Source organism: Lutjanus erythropterus, chromosome 19, assembly GCF_056507025.1.
Source record: "Lutjanus erythropterus isolate fLutEry1 chromosome 19, fLutEry1.hap2, whole genome shotgun sequence".
Lineage (NCBI taxonomy): Eukaryota > Metazoa > Chordata > Actinopteri > Lutjaniformes > Lutjanidae > Lutjanus > Lutjanus erythropterus.
Window position 1 is genome coordinate 26725940 of NC_139335.1, and position 20159 is coordinate 26746098.

Consider the following 20159-nt stretch of genomic DNA (forward strand, 5'->3'; position numbering starts at 1 on the left):
GAGTGTGTAATGAAATTCAAATATCACATGTAAAGCAGAGGTGATTTGCAGGCATGTTTTCACTCTGCAGATATAATAACAGTCAACAGACTCTTCTATTGGCTCCAGTTAGACCAACATTGATGCTTCATATGTTTGATTCTATGCAAACTCACTGACCTTCCTTGTTACTCAGCTATAAAAACTTGCCATCAGGCTGTCAGTGGAGTTCACAGCACGTCACTTTCAACATAAACCATGTTTTCTGTAGCTCTGCTGCTGCTGTTGGCAGCTGGATGTGAGTCTCTCTGGATTTGTCAAAGTCAACAGTTCTTCTTTTGCAGCAGAACTTGATCATTTGTTACATTTTCTTTTTTTTTAACAGGTGTGAAGTGTGAACAGTTGACACAGCCAGCCTCTGTGACTGTGCAGCCAGGTCAACGTCTGACCATCACCTGTCAGGTCTCTTATTCTCTTGGCAGCTACTACACAGCTTGGATCAGACAGCCTGCAGGGAAAAGACTGGAGTGGATTGGAATGGCAGCTGCTGGATACACCACATATTATAAAGATTCACTTAAGAACAAGTTCAGTATCGACTTAGATTCTTCCAGTAAAACAGTGATTCTAAATGGACAGAATGTGCAGCCTGAAGACACTGCTGTGTATTACTGTGCCACAGACACAGTGAGAGACAATAATAGGAGAGTCATACAAAAACTACTTCCTCTATTTACCACCACTGAGAACATTCATGATTAAATGTCAGTCTGACAATTCTGAGTAGCAAATGTTGAAGTCATTTATAATGTACAAAAATATAGAGAATTTCAATGTAAATGTTTCAATTAAAATTTTTAGTTGTTAAGAAAGAGAATGTATTTTTGTGTATTTTTCTTGGAAACAACATGATGTATAAAGTTTATTTCCAGTTTCATACAGTGGTGCTGACTGAATTCTCTGTGTGAGTTATCTTTTGTATATTAATGTGATTCTGTTTCTCGCAGTTATAGACTGTTATGACCCTGTGGGTCATTAGTGATTGTGTATGTGTTTTCCTTTGGTGCAGTGTCTCCTCTCCCCAGTGTGTGTGTGTGTGATTTTCTCTTTCTCTCTCTCCTGAGTGAATTGAGAACAGGTGACGCATGATGATGATGATGATGATTGATGATTGCTGATTGCTGCAGCACGATTGGGCAGGGCGCGGATACCCGGGCCTATTTGAACACCGGCGGCCTGCACTCTGTCTCCTCTCCAGCCTTTCCATCACAACGAACTGCCAGCCTGGTGTTCTGATTTGTTTGGTTAGAGTAAGCTTTGTAGAAGAGTCAAGGTAAAATTGTTTGTACTGGATAAAGTAATTCTTTGGTAGATCACTGAGAGTATGTGTAAATTAAGTCTCGAACTGTTGTAAATATTTAAGTACTTGTAAATAGTAGGGCAGTTGAGTAGGGAGAAGAAGCCTTTTGGTTTAATCCAAACTAAATCATCCTCCATGCAAAGCATGAATTCGGCAGAACCAAAAAAAAAGACCAAATTGACACAGATTTCAGACCATTTGTTTCAGATGGTTCTGTTTCATTGGTGGGAGACAAAGAGCCTGTTCCTATCACTATCCTACAGGATACTGGGGCAAAACAATCACTGATTCGTGGCAATGTTCTCCCTTTCTCTGCTGAGTCTTGTGGCTCAGATGTTTTGGTGTGGGGTGTAAAAATGTGTGTGGTGCGTACGCCTTTGCATTTTGTGCATTTGATCTTCAAATCTGGTGTCGGGCAAATTCAAAATTGCTGCAAGGCCACAGCTACCGATAGCTGGGGTTGATTTGATCCTCGGAAATGATTTGGCTGGCGGAAAAGTTTTCCCTTCGCCTGAGGTAATTGAAAATCCGTGCATGGATGTGTGTGTTTCTGACCCGGTTGAGCCAGAAGCGTTGCCCCTGTTCCCTTGTTTTCTTCCTTTTGGTTTTGATGTGTGCTGTCATGGTGCCCAAAACCTGTAATGGACAGTTATCTGGACCTTTAATCCTTTTAGGTGGTTTCATCAACCTGCCATCACGTGCTCTAGAAAAATGGCTCGCAGATAAATCCGGCCCCAAAGTAAACATTTTGGATTACGTCAGTTCTTTTCGTGGGTGACTGCATCATGTCTGTGATTTGGCTCATACCTTGCTCTCAGTCGCCCAAAACAACATGAAAACAAGATTTGACAAAAAGACCGTTGCATGGACATTTCAGTCTGGCGACCGTGTCTTAGTTTTTCTGCCCGTCATTGGTTCTGCACTGCAGGCAAAGTTTTCCAGTCCATATGGTTGATTGTAAACGGATTATGTAATTCAGACCCCCGACTGTAAGAAAAAAACTTGTGTGTGTCACATCATCATGCTTAAAAGGTATGTTGAACGTGAAAATGATGTGGAATCGTCTCCTGTTACACCTGTTGCTTCTGTTGCTGGGTTGCTGCTATTTATGATAGTAACAGCATATCCTACTCTCAGTCAGTTCAGGGTCGGTTTACCATCTCCAGAGACAACAGCAGACAGCAGGTGTATCTGCAGATGAACAGTCTGAAGACTGAAGATTCTGCTGTTTATTATTGTGCTCGGCACTCACAGTGACTGGAGTTGGTTGAGCCAGTGTTAATTTTGTTGATGAAAAATTTTCGTTATAGTTAACGTCAACGACCTTTTTTTTCTGACTAGAATGAGACGATAACTAAATAAAAATTCATTCACGAGGGCTAAGATGACGAGGTGTATTGACATTGTCGTCAACGAATAAAAATGAGACGGAAATGTCTGCCAGAGACGAGATCCAATCAGAACTAATTTCGTTTGTGGAAGGTAATTACGATTTAGGAAGAGGCGGGAGGATTTGGGAAGAGAACCAATCAGAGCGACGTGGTAAGGAAGTTACGTACACACTTTGAGCTAGTTTGAGACTGACCTGGGAATGTATACAACTTGCTCCCAACTAACATGTTTCACACTGAAGACAACAGATTGTCAACGCCTGGGAGGAAGAGGAGAGAAGATATATGGACAAATTTTACATTTGACGTGAAGGAAAACAAGACACTGTGTAAAAAGTGTAACTCGAGGATTTCCGAATTACTGAATGGAACCCGTTCCATACATCCTGTCAGAGTTTATATTTCCACAACATACAACTCACTGGACGTTATCCCGTTTATTACACGGCTTACGGGTGAAGCAAATACCATTTTTTTTTCTTTTTAATACTTCAGTTAAACTGATTCAGAGAGAGCAGGCCTGATGGCATTATAGCCTATGCACTTTTTCTTTCACGTTTTTATTTTTGCACTAATGGCACTGCTGATTTTACAGTATTGCAACCCTAATCCTTGCAAATAACAAGTTAAATCTGTGTCTGTGTGTGAATTGCAGAGTCATACCTTAACATTCCTTAACACATTCATAGAGGTTTCATTTCATCTAGGTGAACGTAATGACTTTAAGAAATTGAAGGGAAAGTTTACATATTACCCTTTACACACTTTTTTGTTGACTTAATCTACTGTAGTTTTCATTAACTATAATCTTATGATATTTTGTCAACTAAATCTAGACTAAAACAATTTAGATGACTAAATTATGACTAAAACTAAATTACATTTTAGTCAAAAGACTATGACTAAAACTAAATCAATTTTTGCTGTCAAAATTAACACTGGTTTGAACAGCTGTACAAAATCTTCATCCTTACCTGTTACCTGTTTTGTGCATTCAGTTGTGCAGACATAATACAGCAGCAACGAGACCATATTTAAGGACACAAATGTACAAAAGTAAACACACTAGCTGTCTAAAATGGAGAAACTTTTATCAGCCCTAATTGTTGGAGGTGATGTTTGGTTCTCATTCATAGCATTCGTTTCGATGTCTCACTATGGGATACGCCCCCCCGCGTATTCCTCAGAAGCATGTATCTCATCACGCCAATCCTGACTGGCTGGTGATCTTGACGCCTGCGTCAGACAGATCCACCCATCCTTAAGTAGCTTGCGCTACAACGCAGCACCATTCAAACACCTCTTCTCGCTTTGGAGCATATCTCACCTCATCACTGGCTAGCTAGCTTAACTGTCCATAGATTGGAGCTATCCTGTCACTCCGTCGCCGGGCACTAGCTGCCTTCTTTACGCCTCTCGGTCTTCACCATAGACTGGAGCCTCTTCACCTGGCTGTTTGCGGTAAGGTGTTTTTTGTTTTGCTTCAAATTAGCAAACCGGCTAATTTGCCGTTCTTCTGTGTTAGCACTCCAGCTAACGGAGATGGACACTCAACTTCCTCATACCAGAGGAGACGGAGACTCTGGGGGTCGACTCTGTACTTGATGACGATTCGTTAATTCCCTCCACTCAGGCTGCAAAGCTGTGACTGTCATACACGGCGGCAACGGTGCATCTGCCTCCCCTGCCCTCAGCATGGATATGCAGGCCGTGTGCAAATGCGCTGCATCCTGGCTGAATATCCCCTGGCCTAACGGAGACCTTCAGATCACGTTACGATGGGAAGAAATTGCCACAGGCTACGCAAAACAGCAGCTCCCAGTTTTCCCTGAACTGCTGGAGGAGGTATCCCTCTCATGGAAGGATTGCCCGTTCAGCAGAAAAAAACCTTTTCAGGGGGCTTCTTCCCTTGATTGTGAGGGCATGAAGAAGATTGGCCTGCTCTGCATGCCCCCCATGGAGCTGTTAGTTGCAGCCCACCTCCACCCGCAGCTGACAGTAGCGTCCTCCCGGAACCCCACACTGCTGTCAAAAGCAGACCGTTTCCAGTCCGCCATGACTGAGAAAGCTTACAAAGCGGCGGCTTTGGCTGTCAGAGCGCTTAATGTTTCCTCTATGCTTGCGGCATATCAGGCGGAGCTGTACGAGGACATGGCGACTAATTTTGACAGTGCTGTGTGGAAAGAGATTACTGTGATTACGGACATTTGCCTCCACGTGCAGCGCTGTGCAGTCCAAGCTACAGGCAAATCTTTGGGGACGATGGTTCTGCAGGAAAGAGCCCATTGGCTCAACCTGACAAACCTGTCCGAGGGGGAGAGGGAGGACATTTTGGACATGCCAATTGTCCCTGATGGCATCTTCGGCTCCGCTCTTGCTTCAATGCAGCAGAGGTGCGAAGCTAAAAGGAGGACGAGGCTCTCCAGCTCTGCCTTCCCCGCAGGAGCGAGACCCCGCCTCTGCCAGCCCAGCGACAGACCTTCGCCCAGGCTGTTTCGTGACCCCCCCCCCCCCAGTTCAAAATCCTACCTCCGCCATAGATGGAGGCCCAGCCGAGCTGGCCAAGAAAAGCCCCGACACCAGCAGCAGCTCCTCCTGCTCAACAGGCTCAAGCCGCCAGTCAGCAGGCCAGGAAGAAGAAGAGCGCGGCCTGACGACCTACTCTCTCCCCGTCGGTGATAAGATGGCAGGGCATTCGTTTGGCTATGTACTTAGACGACTGGCTCCTTCTCGCACAGTCGGAGCAGGAGGCTATGACGCAGATGAATGCCCTCATAAAACACCTGGTCAACCTGGGTTTTGTTATAAACACAGAAAAGAGTGTGTTATCGCCAGTACAGTATAATCTTCTTATCTCTGGATTCGGTGCTTTTCACAGCCCGCCTTGTCTGCGGAGAGGGTGAAAGCATTCAGAACGTGCCTTGCGCATTTTCGCCTGCACAAATCTTCCTAATCCAATCTACCTTTGTTTGTATTCTCTGGGTTATAAAACTGTCTGATCTTTTTTAATAAGCCAAGTCAGTAGATCCTTAGTAAGCCTCATTTTTCACTGATGTCAGTTTCTTCACACCTTGAAAAAAAAAAACAGTTTCCTTTTTTTTTCTTTGTATAAATTTCAGTACCTATGCTGAAGTTTTTGTTTGTCTTCAGCTTTAAATATCTGCAAACACTGAAACAGTTCAAAGTCTTTAATGTTGAACTCCAAGCTTCCAAAAAGCTGCAGAAAACCAAAACTATTTGCATGATTTTGCTTTTTAGTGAATGTGCAGTAACATAAACAAATAATAAATACAATGAATTTAGCAAAACAAAAGTATCATTGTTATGCTTTTTTCCATTTTGAAAGACAGATTCAGTATCTGAGGACAATTACATCCTGACAGAGAAGCTGTTGAGTATTCAAATTTATTTGACTTAAAATCTAAAAGAGCCTTTGAGAAGTTTGACTTTCCTTCACAACAAGGACGTGATTCATTTGTACACTTTGTATCTGTGTATTATGATGCTGCAAAGACTTTACAATTATGAGATTTTAAAGGACTGTTACCACTAATAAACATTAAAGACATAAACAGACAAAAAGGTAATGAACACTTCCTCACCAACCAGCTCAGGACAGTGAAAAAATCTGATAAAATCACATCCAGGTAAAACAAATCCTATTTGTAGACATTTCAGATATATCCATGCTTATAATCTTTTTAAAGTTTGTCACAATATGAGAGTAAAAATAATGTTGCAGTTGCTTTTATAAAAACACTAGATGGCAGTCAGTGTCCAGTTTGTCTCTCCTCTGTCTCTATAAGGAGACTCTCATATCTGCTGATGTCATTGATCTGAACTGAGTGACACTCAAACTGTGGACTGAACTACAGTTTATACTCACACTGAAGCACATCAGAGCTTTGAAGACGTGAAGACTGTGAATGAAACACACTTAATTATCAATCAAAATGTTTGTATGTGTGTGTTGGTTTCATGGATGATTTAGTTTTTTTGCACTTTTACAGTGACACAGCTAAAATCTACCTGTCTTCATATAACTGAATCCTCTTTTCTGTCTCCTTTCTCCTTGAGGAGATCAGACTGTATCTTCACACTGTGTGTGTCAAGATGTTTTAGTTTTACTAAGAAGATTAACAATATGAAAATATACAATTATCATTTTATATGTTTAAATGTATCACCTCAGTCCTCTGACCAACTGGCTGAATTCATGATCAAAACTGGGTTTGTATAAAGTCAGAAAGAAAATGGTTGAAAAGTAAATAAATGAATTAATATCTTGTAGTTTAGAGCTCATCCCTGTGCTCTGCTGCCCAGTATGTTCACAAGTTCAGTTCTGTTCTGGTCAACATGTGAACATGACTGGACTGCTGTTGCTGTTAATAGATGTATAGCACCATCTCATGGCCTTGATGAAGATACTTGACAATTAAAACATATATAATTAAACTAATTTTAAAGTACACTGCTGAATGAACTCTTATTATAAATTATATGTTAGTTCATTGACAAAACAACTATGACAAAGAATTCAGTGAAATCCAGTTCTCTGGTCCCTTTGAGGAGGAGTCAATGCAAAACTCAGATGTCTTCCACCTCTACTTATCTGACTGCAGAGAGGAGGACAGAGAACAGTGGACACACAGTTTAACATGATGGACTATAGGACAGGACTGCTGCTTTTAACTATCTGCTGGACAGGTGAAAATATTCACTGATCTTAATTTCACATTACTTTTATTTGTTTCACCATCTTATTTGACTTGATGTTTCTTCATCCTCTTGGCAGGTGTTGATGGTCAGACTCTGACAGAATCTGAACCAGTGGCTAAAAGACCTGGAGAATCTCACAGATTGACCTGTACAGCCTCTGGATTCTCATCCAGCAACGCCGAGATGAACTGGGTCAGACAGGCTCCTGGAAAAGGACTGGAGTGGGTTGCATGGATTAGCAGTGGTGGTGGCAGCAAATCCTACTCTCAGTCAGTTCAGGGTCAGTTTACCATCTCCAGAGACGACAGCAGACAGCAGGTGTATCTGCAGATGAACAGTCTGAAGACTGAAGATTCTGCTGTTTATTATTGTGTTCGAGGACCACAGTGACTGGAGTTGGTTGAGCAGCTGTACAAAATCCTAAGCTAAGAGACCAAATCTACCTCAAAAATTATTTTGGTTGTTCTTTTCTCACAGGTCTCTATAATGAGCATGCTGTGGACAGATGATGTGTTCTGTTTTATTCAGGAGATGAAGAGATGTCTTTCTGTCATGAACCATCTTCATCTTGAACCATTTTTTCTCCAGTGTTGAGCAAGCTACTTGGAAAATGTAGTGAGCTCAGCTACAAGTTATTCTATATTACATGAAGCTTCACTACACTGGAGCTGCCCACCAGAGAAATGTAGCAAGCTAAGCTACAATAAAATGACAAAAGTAGCTTAACTACATCAAAGCTATTTTTTTTTAAAGTAAAAACAAAGTATCTATGTATCTGTCTGTCTGTGTTTAGCTGTATATTTATTAGCCCCCTTCTGTACTAGGAGCCATCTAAACAAATATCAAATTATTTATTTAAATTGACCACAACAATTTGGTTTTGTAGAGAAGTTTGTAAAAAAAAAAAAAAAAACATACACACAACACACACACAGTTTTACTCTTTTGCTGCCAAAGGACATGTTGCTAGCTAGCGCCATGTTAGCTGTTGGTGTTTGCTGACTGAGTTGTGATGATTAGCTTAGCTAGCTTAACTTCGGGAAATACCTGAATGTGTGTCCTTAAATTTGTTGGACGTCTTGGATGTTGACAGGAGCTTTCTTTTGGGTTCCACAGTAAACACCGGAACATGTAACTGTTCTGTGAGGACTCGATAAGTAACATGAACTTGTTAAGGTTTGACCATGGAGATTCACGACACGTACACGTCTCTGCCCCCTCCTCTACCACCGTCTCCTGCTGCACACGTTCCATCTTACCCCGCTGCGACAATTCGTGGGCATTTTTTTCTACACAGTCTATGGCGGCCATCAGCAGGAGGGCAGGTACATGACGTCACATGGAAGAGACACATTTAAGGTTTAGAAATGCATGGGGAAATGTAGCTTCTGTGGACGCTACCTATTTGATCACTAAAGTAGCTTCACTACTGAAAAGCCATTTGATGAAGAAAACAGCGATGTTACGCCCATGTCACTGAGAAATGTAGTTAAACTAGTAACACCGCTACTTGTAACACTGCTACTGTCCAACACTGTCACTTACAATATTTATTTTATTGTATCATCATCATAATGGTGAAGATTTCTCCAGGACTGAGAATGTGTGAAATTCCGAGCAGAGAGTTTGGGCTGGGCGTGTCGTGTCAGACAGATTAAAATATAACTTTTAAGTGACAGGTGTGTTACAGTCATTTTCAACTTTTCAGCAGATACATCTTGTCTTTAAGCTGTAGGAGCTACAAACACATTTTTGGGATAATTTTTTAAGCCATGAATTCTTCCCACAGAGGTTAAATGAAATTAACAATATTGATGTTATTTATGATGCATATTTTATATAAACAAACAAAACATTTTTAATCACTAAAAGCAGGAATTGTGGCTTAAATAAATGATTTGATCATAATATTTTCATATGTTCTTCATAATATCCATCAATAACGGTTCATTTTCAGGTGAGAAAGGACAGGATTCAAGATTGAGCTCGTAATTTGAGACTGTCTTGAATTTTTCTGGACATCTGGTCACCTTTAACATGACCAAATGAAAAAATAAATATAACAATCAAATAAATAATTAAAAAAAATCATCAGTGAAGTTTTTCTCTGCTGATTCTTAAACTAGTGTAACAGCATTTGTGTATCATGGTATCCAGCGCACACAGTGGAGTTTTTGTATGGACTTGTATCACAGTGCAGCATATGGCAGCGACCACAGTGAAATATCGTGTGACAAAAACCTCTTTCCACAGAGAAGGGAATACTGTCAGTGATGCTGATACAGAAACACAGAGTTAGGGCTGCTTTCTGCTGCCTGTATTTGTACAGCAAAACTCCTTAGGTGGAGAAGTACAATGTTCTTTTAAGGTTTTATTGTTTTACTGTGAAAAACAAAACTGAAAAATGGTAAATTATCCTGCTGAGGACAAAGACAAAACACTGACCATGCATCGTATCAGTCAAAAGTTTTTGTACAAGTGTGTGTCATGGTGGTGTATGGTGACTAAAACAGTGATATATGGTAATACAAAAACCTGCAGAGGCACAGAGTTACTGTGCTGAGTTACTGATTTACTTTAATTTAACTTTACACCCTCCTCACCCTAATTAATTTTTCTCCCAGAATATCCCTGTTTTTCCCCCACTTGCTTTGTGTTCACAAAATAATAATTTCACATAATGAAAAGCAAACACAAAAAAGACAGATGTGTGACTGCTTATAGTTATATAATGTTAAGCTACTTAAAGTATGTTTAAAATGTGATGGTCATATGTTAAGAATCCAATATTACTGTGTCATGGGCATGTCGCGTCAGCGGGATTAAAATATAATTTTTAAGTGACAGGTGTGTTATAGTCATTTTCAGCTTTTCAACAGATACATTTGTCATTAAGCTGTAGGAGCTACAAACACATTTTTTAGATAATTTTTTAAGCCATGAATTCTTCCTGTAGGTTGAATGAAATTAACAATATTGATGTTACTTATAATACATATTTTATATAAACAAACAAAACATTTTTAATCACTAAAAGCACAAATTATGTCTTAAATAAATGGTTTCATCATAATATTTTCATATGTTCTTCATAATATCCATCACTATAAACCTTTAACATGACCAAATGAAAAAATAAATATAACAATCAAATAAATAAAAAAAAAACCAAACAACAACAACAACAACAAAAATCATCAGTGAAGTTTTTCTCTGCTGATTCTTAAACTAGTGTGTTTAAGCATTTGTGTATCATGGTATGCAGCGCACACAGTGGAGTTTTTGTATGGACTTGTATCACAGTGCAGGGTACTACAACAGCCACAGTGAAATATCGTGTGACAAAAACCTCTTTCCACAGAGAAGGGAATACTGTCAGTATTGCTGATACAGAAACACAGAGGTAGGGCTGCTTTCTGCTGCCTGTATTTGTACAACAAAACTCTTTTTAGGAAACTATATTCAAAGACTGGCAGTAATCTGTTTTTACACAGATGACTGTAATGTTAGGACACTAAGAGTTTGAAAGTGATACATTTTTCATACCATACAGACGATCATACAAATATTCACAAAGTAAAAATATAAATATTAAATAATAACTGGTTTCATTATAGAAATGAAGCAAAAATTGAACAATTTTTCATGATTTCTTAGTCTTTCTGTCAAAAAAGTAGTGAATTACAGTACAAAATGACAGAAACCTGAAAAACCTTGTATGAAACTGAAATTAGGCTGAGAGTCACTGAGCCGTCAAGAAAAAGAGATGGAGATGGTATCCACAAAAACGTTTCCCAAATTTTATTAGACCCTGAAGTAGGACCAACTGAAGATTCTCCAAGTCGACTAACAGTCGTCAGTTCAAACAATCAGTCCAGTCGTCAGATGGTTATGATGTTCTTTTACGCCTTATTACATCTTTTACATCTTTTATGTAGTTTTTGTCTTGTTACATCAGTTTGTCTTGTAACATTTTTACACCATTTTTGTTCTTTTATGCCGTTACATATTTTATCATCTTGTTTCATTGGTTTGTCTTGTTATATTTTTTTATGTCATTCACGTCTTATGTCTTGTTACACTGTATTCCTCCCCTCCTTGTTAGATTATGTTTGTCTTGTTACATCTTTTATACAGTTTTTGTCTTACTATGTGTTTTACACCAATTTGGTCTTATATTGTTTTTATGTCGTCTTTGTCTTGAAATGCCTTTTTACATTGTTTTCGTCTTGCATTAAAACAAAAGCAACAAGCCTGTTTCGAAAATTTAAGACCTAGAAAGCACAAATATTTTTGTTAAAATTTAGGGAATAAAAGTAAAAAGTTGGCAGAAAAAGAAATAGTCAATTAAAATACAGATGCCACAAATTAAGAGTCAGTTAAGCAGTTATCATATTAACACACTTTGCTACCAATGACTTTAAATTTACTCCTATATTATAACACATAATGTTAAATTCTAATACTGTTGGACTTAAATTTGAGATACTATCAAAAGAGAAAGGAAAATGTGTGTACATTTTGGACTTGTGGTTATTAACATCCCTACTGGTTAATATTTATGTAACACAGAGGAAACACTTTTCACCACAACAGGTGTTTCCTCATCCAGCTAACAAACGGAAACTTCAGACTGAAAGCCAAAGGCTCAGACACCCGCACCAATGCTACATGATAATACACAAGACCAAAGCAGGCCAGAAACTGGATTTGTATGTTTTCAATATGTAAATAATTAATAATTTAAAACAGCATCAGTTCAGGGTACACATCCAAACCTTTGTAGAAATCTCAAAATATATAATATATAAAATTATATTTCAAGATTGCAAAATTAAGCACACTGTTCAGAAAATGTGAAATAAAATTTATATATACTACAAACATGAGCAACATGTAGCAACATTAGCTATCATACTTTTATATTCAAGCATATTTTTCCCATTATTTTGATATACATTGTCATTTAAGCATCAAGTTATTTGTGTTATGCCTCTTTGTATGACAAGACGCTGTCTTTATAACAAGAAAGCTTTGTTAACTTTTATAATTTTGTTGTTTCATGATTCCCCCCAAATCTGTGCCATACCTTCCCAGCTTCATAGCCAGTGATGATACATGTTCATCTGATCAATGTAAACTTTAAATGGCAACAGATATGGACTCTCTTGGCTTTTATTATGCATGGAAGGAACTAGAAGAGGTCACTCAGGAGAGTGCAGATCTCCATCAGGCAGTTGTGGTGAAGCACCTACTGCAATGTCACCACAAATGCCAGATGCAACAAGCAGAGATTTTAAACTTCTGCCAACATTAACATGACCTCCAAATATATTGCTCCAAGCTGAAACACAATTTCAAACTGAGGCAGTTGTTGATCACTTGCAGCCCCTAGCAGCCAGTTAAGAGTGAGAAGTCAGCTGTCAATGGTCATATAAGTAGTCAAAGTCAAAAAATAGAATTATGGCCTTGAAGTTGTTTGTCTCCACCAACCAGTCAAGTTGCAGTTTACATCCATGTCTGTCCAGACCCATGCAGACTCGCAATCGTAAAAGCAGTTTAACTTTGTGGCCTACTTACCCATGGTAGAGAGAAAAAAGCAAGGAAAGAGGGCAAAATCTGATCAAGGCAGCAGGCAGGCAAAACACCCCACAGCTGAAACACTTCTGAAACACTGCTGGTGGGACACGAAGCTGTGTAGAGGATGCATCATATTATATTGGTCCTTATTACTTGTTATATACTTATAAACTCAGGGCATGATACTCTGAAGTTAATAGGATAGTCTGGATTATTTCAAGTGGGATTGTATGAGGTACTTATCAATAGTAAGTACTTTATCTTCAGTAGACATGGGAGGTCAGCGTTGTACTCTTGCAGACGGGGTCAGCAGAAAAATGTGTATCAGCCACATATTTAGGCCCACCTACAAAAAATCTATTAATTTTTTTCACTGCTTTACTGTACTGTCAGACAGCCTTTTAGTTTGTAACTACATTTTCTCAACTCTAGTACTTCTGTATTCTGATGGGCCACTCCTGTGCCACAGATCAGCTGTTTGGGTCAGAGAGTTGCAAGATCAGACTGAAATCAAATTTTACTTTTCTAAAGATTTCTAAAGATCATTCATGCATGTTTTTCTGACATGCTCAAACTAAAAAGTGTCCTGCTCACCTTACAGTAAAAACTGACTAAAGCGAAGTGAGAACTGAAAACTTACTTGGAAGACAAATCATCATTAGGTGGTCTGGGACAATCTTTCCAATTTATCTTCGGAAACTTGAAGAGGGTCATTCGGTAAGGCAGGAAAATAAATACCAGCTAGTACAGATGCAGCCACCCAGATGAGCAACATTGACCATTAGCCATTAGTACTTTATTTTAATGTGCTGATGGCTTTTTTCCCCAGTGTTTCTGTCTTGGGCGTGTCTCGGCCTCAGCTAAAGAGGATTTTGAAATTTACATCAAGTCCAGCCAAGAGCACAGCTGTGGGAATGTCACTAAATTCCCTGTGCATCATCTGATTTAGTTGTTAACGTTACTGGTCAACTGTGATTGGATCTAAAAATTGTTTTTGCTAATGGATGTCACTTCTCTTCATATGCACTCCAAGAAAGTCAGTGTGGGAGGCAGAAGAAGAAGCTGTGGCTGTCTGGTGGGAGTTGTCAGACAAATCTTCCGTAACAAAATCTGGCTACATAAAGCGCAAGGCGTTCACCTACAAAACAACATCCAAAAGAAAACACACAGCAGTGTGTAAATTCTGCCGTGGAATGCTGACTGACATAGCTGGGACCACGGCAACACTTACCGAAGCATAAAGAAAGATAAGCTAAGAGTATGTGACGTTAGCAAAAGCTGGCTAGCTCATGTAAGAAATCTGCCTCTGTGCCAAACCACTCATCATTCACTCACTCACTCACTTCAGGACGCTTCAGGATGTTTTCCAGCTATTTGCCACCTAGCTAGGTGCACAAGCTACCTAATTTAGTTGATGTAAGAGTTAGCTAATGCAGTATGAACTTAATGATACATTGAGGGGCCAGGGAAAGACAAACTGTTGCTTGTTCTAAACAATAAAGAGACAGAGCACGTTAAGCTAGGCTAGCTAATGTGCTGTATACTAAGATATTTCATTGACATTATGACATTAGTAAATGCCGGCTGTGACATAAAGTCTTCACATCCAAATCTTCAACCATTTTGTAATTCATAATGATAATAAATGGATTCATATAAGGGTTTGGCGATTGGTCAATTACTTATCGATGGTGGGCTGAACCATCACTGGCTGGGGGGTTCTCTGGCCGATTTTGTGGGGACGATATTTGTCATTTTATTTTGCCAAAGATGATCTGCAGAGCAACAACAACCTCAACGCGCCCTCATCCAGCGGCACATTACACACCCACTCATCTGGATCATGAGTGTTCTGAGCTGGGTGAGGATTGAAAGGAAAACAGCCTGCAGAACCTGACTCTTTGCACTCACTTTTCACGTAGTGAATTAAAGGTTAAATTTGACCAAACCAGAGTTGGTGGCTGTTGGAGGAGTGGATAGACTAACTAAGATGGTTTATGAATGACTGCAACGTTTTGGGGCCTGCATGATAGAAGAGGTTCTATCTTAATTTTATATAAATGTTACCAAAGTATTTACAACTAAAATTAGATGCAGTAATGAAAATAGTATAAACAGTTATGAGTCAGAGGAGTTATGGGTCTTTTAAACTTAATTCATTTTATCTGATGAATAATTTTCTTATTGTTTGTTATTATGATTGTGCCAAATAAAATGTTTCAAGATGTCAGATTTTGTTGTGAATTTTGATTTACAGGGTCAGCTGAGCCTTAGCCTGACTAAGTAGTTATCTTATTTTGTGCCTAAGCCTAAATTGTTTTTTGTGCCTGCACCTAACCACACAATTTTCTGTGTCTGCACCTAACCAAGTAGCTTTTGTGCTTGAGCCTAACTAAATCAATTTTTGTGCTAAAACCTAACCACACATTTTTTTGTACCTAAACCTAACCAAGTAGTTTTTTTGTGCCAAAACCAATCCAAGTGATATTTCTTGCCTAAACCTAACCACACAGATTTTTGTGCCTAAACCGAAGCAAGTATTTTTTGTGCCTAAGCCTAACTATAGGGTTTTTTGTTTTGTTTTTTTGTGCCTAAGCCTGAGTCAGTTTTTTTGTGCCCACATCTGAGCAAGTATTTTTTTGTGCGTTAGCCTAACCAAGTAGTTTTTTGTGCCTGCACCTAACCAAGTACTTTTTTGTGCCCAAACGTAACCAAGTAATTTAAGTGCACAATGAAATTCACAACATTACAGTCTTAGAAGGTTAGGGTTCGGGTTCATTCAAAGCTATGTACATCTGAGAACTGATAGAACACAAGCAAGGATCTAGTCAAGACAGAAAAAACATGAATAAATGTCATGAAGCACAGATTAAGTCTGAAAGGACAAGGGGCTTATAGGCAGTGGTGGACAAAGTACTCAACCGCAGTACTTGAGTCAAAGTATAGATACTACACAAAGCCTATAGAAACACCTGAAGTTGTCAGTCAAATTCACCTGTGGTAATTAGTTGTAGGTAAGGAAGAAATAGCAGTAGGGGGTGGGATCAAAGGAAACAACACGAAGGATGAAGTAGAAATGTCAGGAGGAGAGGCACGACGGAAGAAGGAAAAACTGTGGTGGAAATATGGAGTTTTGCTATTGTAGAGTCAAAGTTTAGGTAAGAAGCAGAAGATTGTAGCTGTGGACTGTTCGGCACATTCGCTGCTGAACTGCTGTGAGTAAAGCAACCGTTTGTGCTCATGTGCCTCAACTAACACCGGGGAGACGCCTGCCAAGGGAGGATGACATGTTCGGGAATCACAGGAGCAGAGGACGACGCAGCTGACTGATAAGGAGTGCTTCATGTTTCCGGAGGACTGTGCCTGGACTCCTGACATGGATTTCTTGACCATTGCTGCCTGGTTTCCATCTTTCGGACTTTCAACTTTCTCTACCGAACCTGAACGCCAAACTGTGGGTGAGGTTTCCTATTACTTTTCCTTTCGTGAATAAAGATTCAACCGGCTGCACCGCACAAGGAAAACACACAGGCCTGCAACTTTTTTTTATTTTGTCTGTGTGTGTGTGTGGGCCCACATTTGTTAACAAGGGTGAATATCTGCACGTGATCGGAAGCTAACCGTTCTAGTAAATAGTAGTAAACAGTAGTAACAAGTAAGCCTGAGTCTGGCCTAATACTGCAGTTTTGCGGTATAATTTGGGTAGAAGAACCCATTAAGTATTGAGTCATTTTCAGTAATTGGGATCTAACGAACCCAAACACCCCATCATTCCAGCCTGGGGTCCCTTAAATCACATAGGTCTAAAATACTGTGGAGTGCTGTGGTGCTACACACGTCACCCACGTCCTCTGTATATGCAAGTATCTCATTCTAAGTTACCAAAAACACAATTCTTATTTTGAGGTGATTATACACAGTGGAAATATACTTATGATTATTATGTTCTCAGGACTGCCAACTTTTCAAAAAACCTTGGAGTGAGATCTGGGGAGCCAACCAAAATTCTGCCGCATTACACAGCAGGTTTAATCATACAATAAAGATGAGTATTCTCAGTCAAATGTTTGTTAAAATATTAGAAAACAGAAATGAACATTAAGGAAGAGCCACAGAGAGAAGATCATTGTGCTCAAGATCTGTGTGCCTTGTACTGGCTTGTGGCCTTTTTTGAGGCCTTGATGATTGCTGAGGAGGGCTCCACGCCCGCCATCTTTATTGTCATTATTGATGACAGGGTGCCATGCTGTTCCTGGTCTTAGTCTTGTTTAGTCCCACCACTGAAAAGACTCGCTCTGCATCTGCATTGGAGTGGGGCAGCACCAGGACCAGCTTTGCAATTGTTGAAAGCCTCTGGAACAGTCTTACTCCTGTCACCTGTGAGGAATGAACCAAGAACACACTGGAAATAAGCTCTCAAGTGTTATTGTTTTTTGTTTTCTTCTTTTTTTTCCTTTGACAGATAAGTATAATTTGATGTATAGTTAATTTTGTCTATTAAGACAAAATCATCTATATGCTGCTTTAAAATTGTAAATACATTTTTAAGGCATCATATATGATGCTTAAAAAATGTATATACAATTCCTGATTTTTTAAATAGGTAAGAATAAAATGCAACAGGTAGGTAACCATGAAACTGTCCTTATAAATAATATATAATAAATAATATACATAGACATAATTTATTAAAAATAAATGCCATGTTAATAAACAATATATGTAAAACATTTGTCTCTTGCATTTGTCATATTAGGGGGCAATCCCACCCATAGGTGCTGATCCTGCGGGTGCTCCGATGCTCTAACTACCCCACCCCACCCCGCCCATTACCAGCAGTATTCATTAAATTGGGGCACCCACCAGCAAAAACAAAGGTTTTCCTGGGGTTCCTAACTTATCAACATATCAAAATAGAAGGTGCTATCCTGTGCTACTGGCTGGGAGGACAAAGTTAAGTTAGCTGCTGCGGCAATATAATAAACATTTAAACCTCAAAATAATGTTCATGAAACGCTCGAAAGGCCTTAAAATGTTTTCACAACACACACACAACAAATTAGCAAATGTTATTTAAAGTTTAAGGGCATAAATACTCAAAAATACATACCTGAAAAGGGGGAAATCAATCACTGATGCTCGGACACTTCCGTACACACGTCCAGGATGATTATGGGGTAAGGTTACTGTCAAAAGATTTGTGTGTGCACACAAAAAATCGTGCACGTATTAAAAATGTGTGCATATTAGTCTATAGTTGTGCATAAATAAAAATGTTGTAAATTCTTGTTAATCATGCATAGATTATGTAGTGTATATTTTCTCTGTAAGAATACAACTCATAAAGTTACAATTTTACTAAATTACAAATACGGATTGCAGTTTTATGGGTGGGTTTTCTTCATTATGGATAAAAATCTGACAACCATGAAATTACTGTCAAAACTGAGCTGTATGTTCGCAAAATCACAGAACGAATCCGTATAATGCATAAATCTAACATAGTGTTTCAGCGGCACAAACTGTGTGCGTCACACTGTCATGTTAACTGCCGTTTGGGGAAGCAGAGGCATTTTTCCCATTTCCCACACACTAAAATAATGATCAAGCAACTACAGACACTTTGAATACTTTTTTTTTTTTTTACCAGTGTAAATCTTTTGGCAGTAACCTTACCCCATAGATGATGCAATGAACTGTCGTGGTATTGCGGGCGTGAGCCAAATGATTTGCACGAGCTCAACCCCCTCACGATCTCTGCGCGCATGACTAATCGATCACGAATGGCTTCACAGATAGATCACAGATAAACTCAGCTGTCATAACCGTTTTTAACCTTAAACATATAAAAAGACTCACACATTTCAGCGTGAGAAATCGGAGGTGCGGCGGGCAAAACTCTACCAATAATTGCCTGTAAATCTTACACACTAAACACCTTTAACACTAAAATATTGGCATGGTTGCGTTAAACTTAAGTGACTCAAATAGCTAGTTAATGCCCTAAAGCAGTTACACCATGGAGAGAACATGTGCAAAGGTTTATTTTTTTTTAAACCTAATGTAAAACAGTGCCATATATCATTAACTTTTATCAAGTTTAATATTCATTTCAGCTGAATCATCTGCTTGAGTGAACTCCATACTGGAGGAGCTGGAGCTGACAGGAGGGTCTGATAAAGAGGAAGTGTTCACTATGTCGGCAAACACGCTCAATTTTATGTAACCCAGACCACAGGGAATTAACATTTCAGGGAAGTGGTTAATAAATAGTACAGTGGGAATTGCTTTGTCATTGAAATGTGTTTGCTTTTCTTGGATTAAACAACATTTCTGGTATTTGTATTGGAAGCAGATTGTTGTGTGTCACTGTGATAGCTATGGCTACTTTGTCTACTGGGGGAAAGGAACACAAGTCACAGTAACCTCTGGTGAGTAATAATTTAATATATTTTGAGTGAAGACAATTCAAAATGTTTCTGGGTTCTGGATTTATGTTGGTTTATACTGCACTTAAACCAAAATATAATTTACAGAAAATCAAAAGATCAGTGTAAATGTGAGGTATGTAATGTAATTTACTGAATAAGTGCAGTTCATTAGATGATACAAACTTTTAACTATTTTTGACCATCACAACAGTTAAAAGAAACTTCTTTTGTCGTAATACTGAAAATGTGATTATTACACTGTTAGATTTAGTATATTTAGACCTCAGTGCCTCAAGAAAAAAATTCTTGGTCACATTTTTAAAATTTTAGGCACAAGTTTTGGTGATATGAACGGCAACAGTATTTTGCAACCTAGCAAAGAATTTGTGAAAAGTTTAAAACTCCTTATGTTTAGTTAAATTGGAACCGGTATATATTTTAGTTCATTTTTTAACTGTCGCTGAAACCAAACTGTGACATGAAGTAAAGGGATATTACAGAAATGAGTTTTTGTAAGAAGGGTGAACTGATTCTCTTAACTGTGACAACTGGGCTTTCGACTACTGGGGAAAAGGCACTACAGTAACAGTGTCATCAGGTAAGATTTGTATTGTTTAAAATTTACAGCAGGGTATGTTTCAGAGTGTAAAGTGTCATTTTTTTAAAGTTATAATGTCACTTCAAAAGTAATTTGTTTTA

The 20159-nt window shown here is 38.9% G+C and overlaps 1 protein-coding gene across 1 annotated transcript in view; it reads left to right on the forward strand.

The window, feature by feature from the left end:
- Positions 1-237: 237 nt before the first annotated feature.
- The window catches only part of LOC146309997 (uncharacterized), a 33394-nt gene continuing 13472 nt past the window's right edge, over positions 238-20159 (forward strand). Inside the window, exons 1-3 of the mRNA XM_084745286.1 lie at positions 238-277; positions 365-666; positions 20007-20058. Of these exons, the coding sequence (XP_084601412.1) occupies positions 238-277; positions 365-666; positions 20007-20058 (394 nt within the window). The remainder of the gene's footprint in view (positions 278-364; positions 667-20006; positions 20059-20159) is intronic.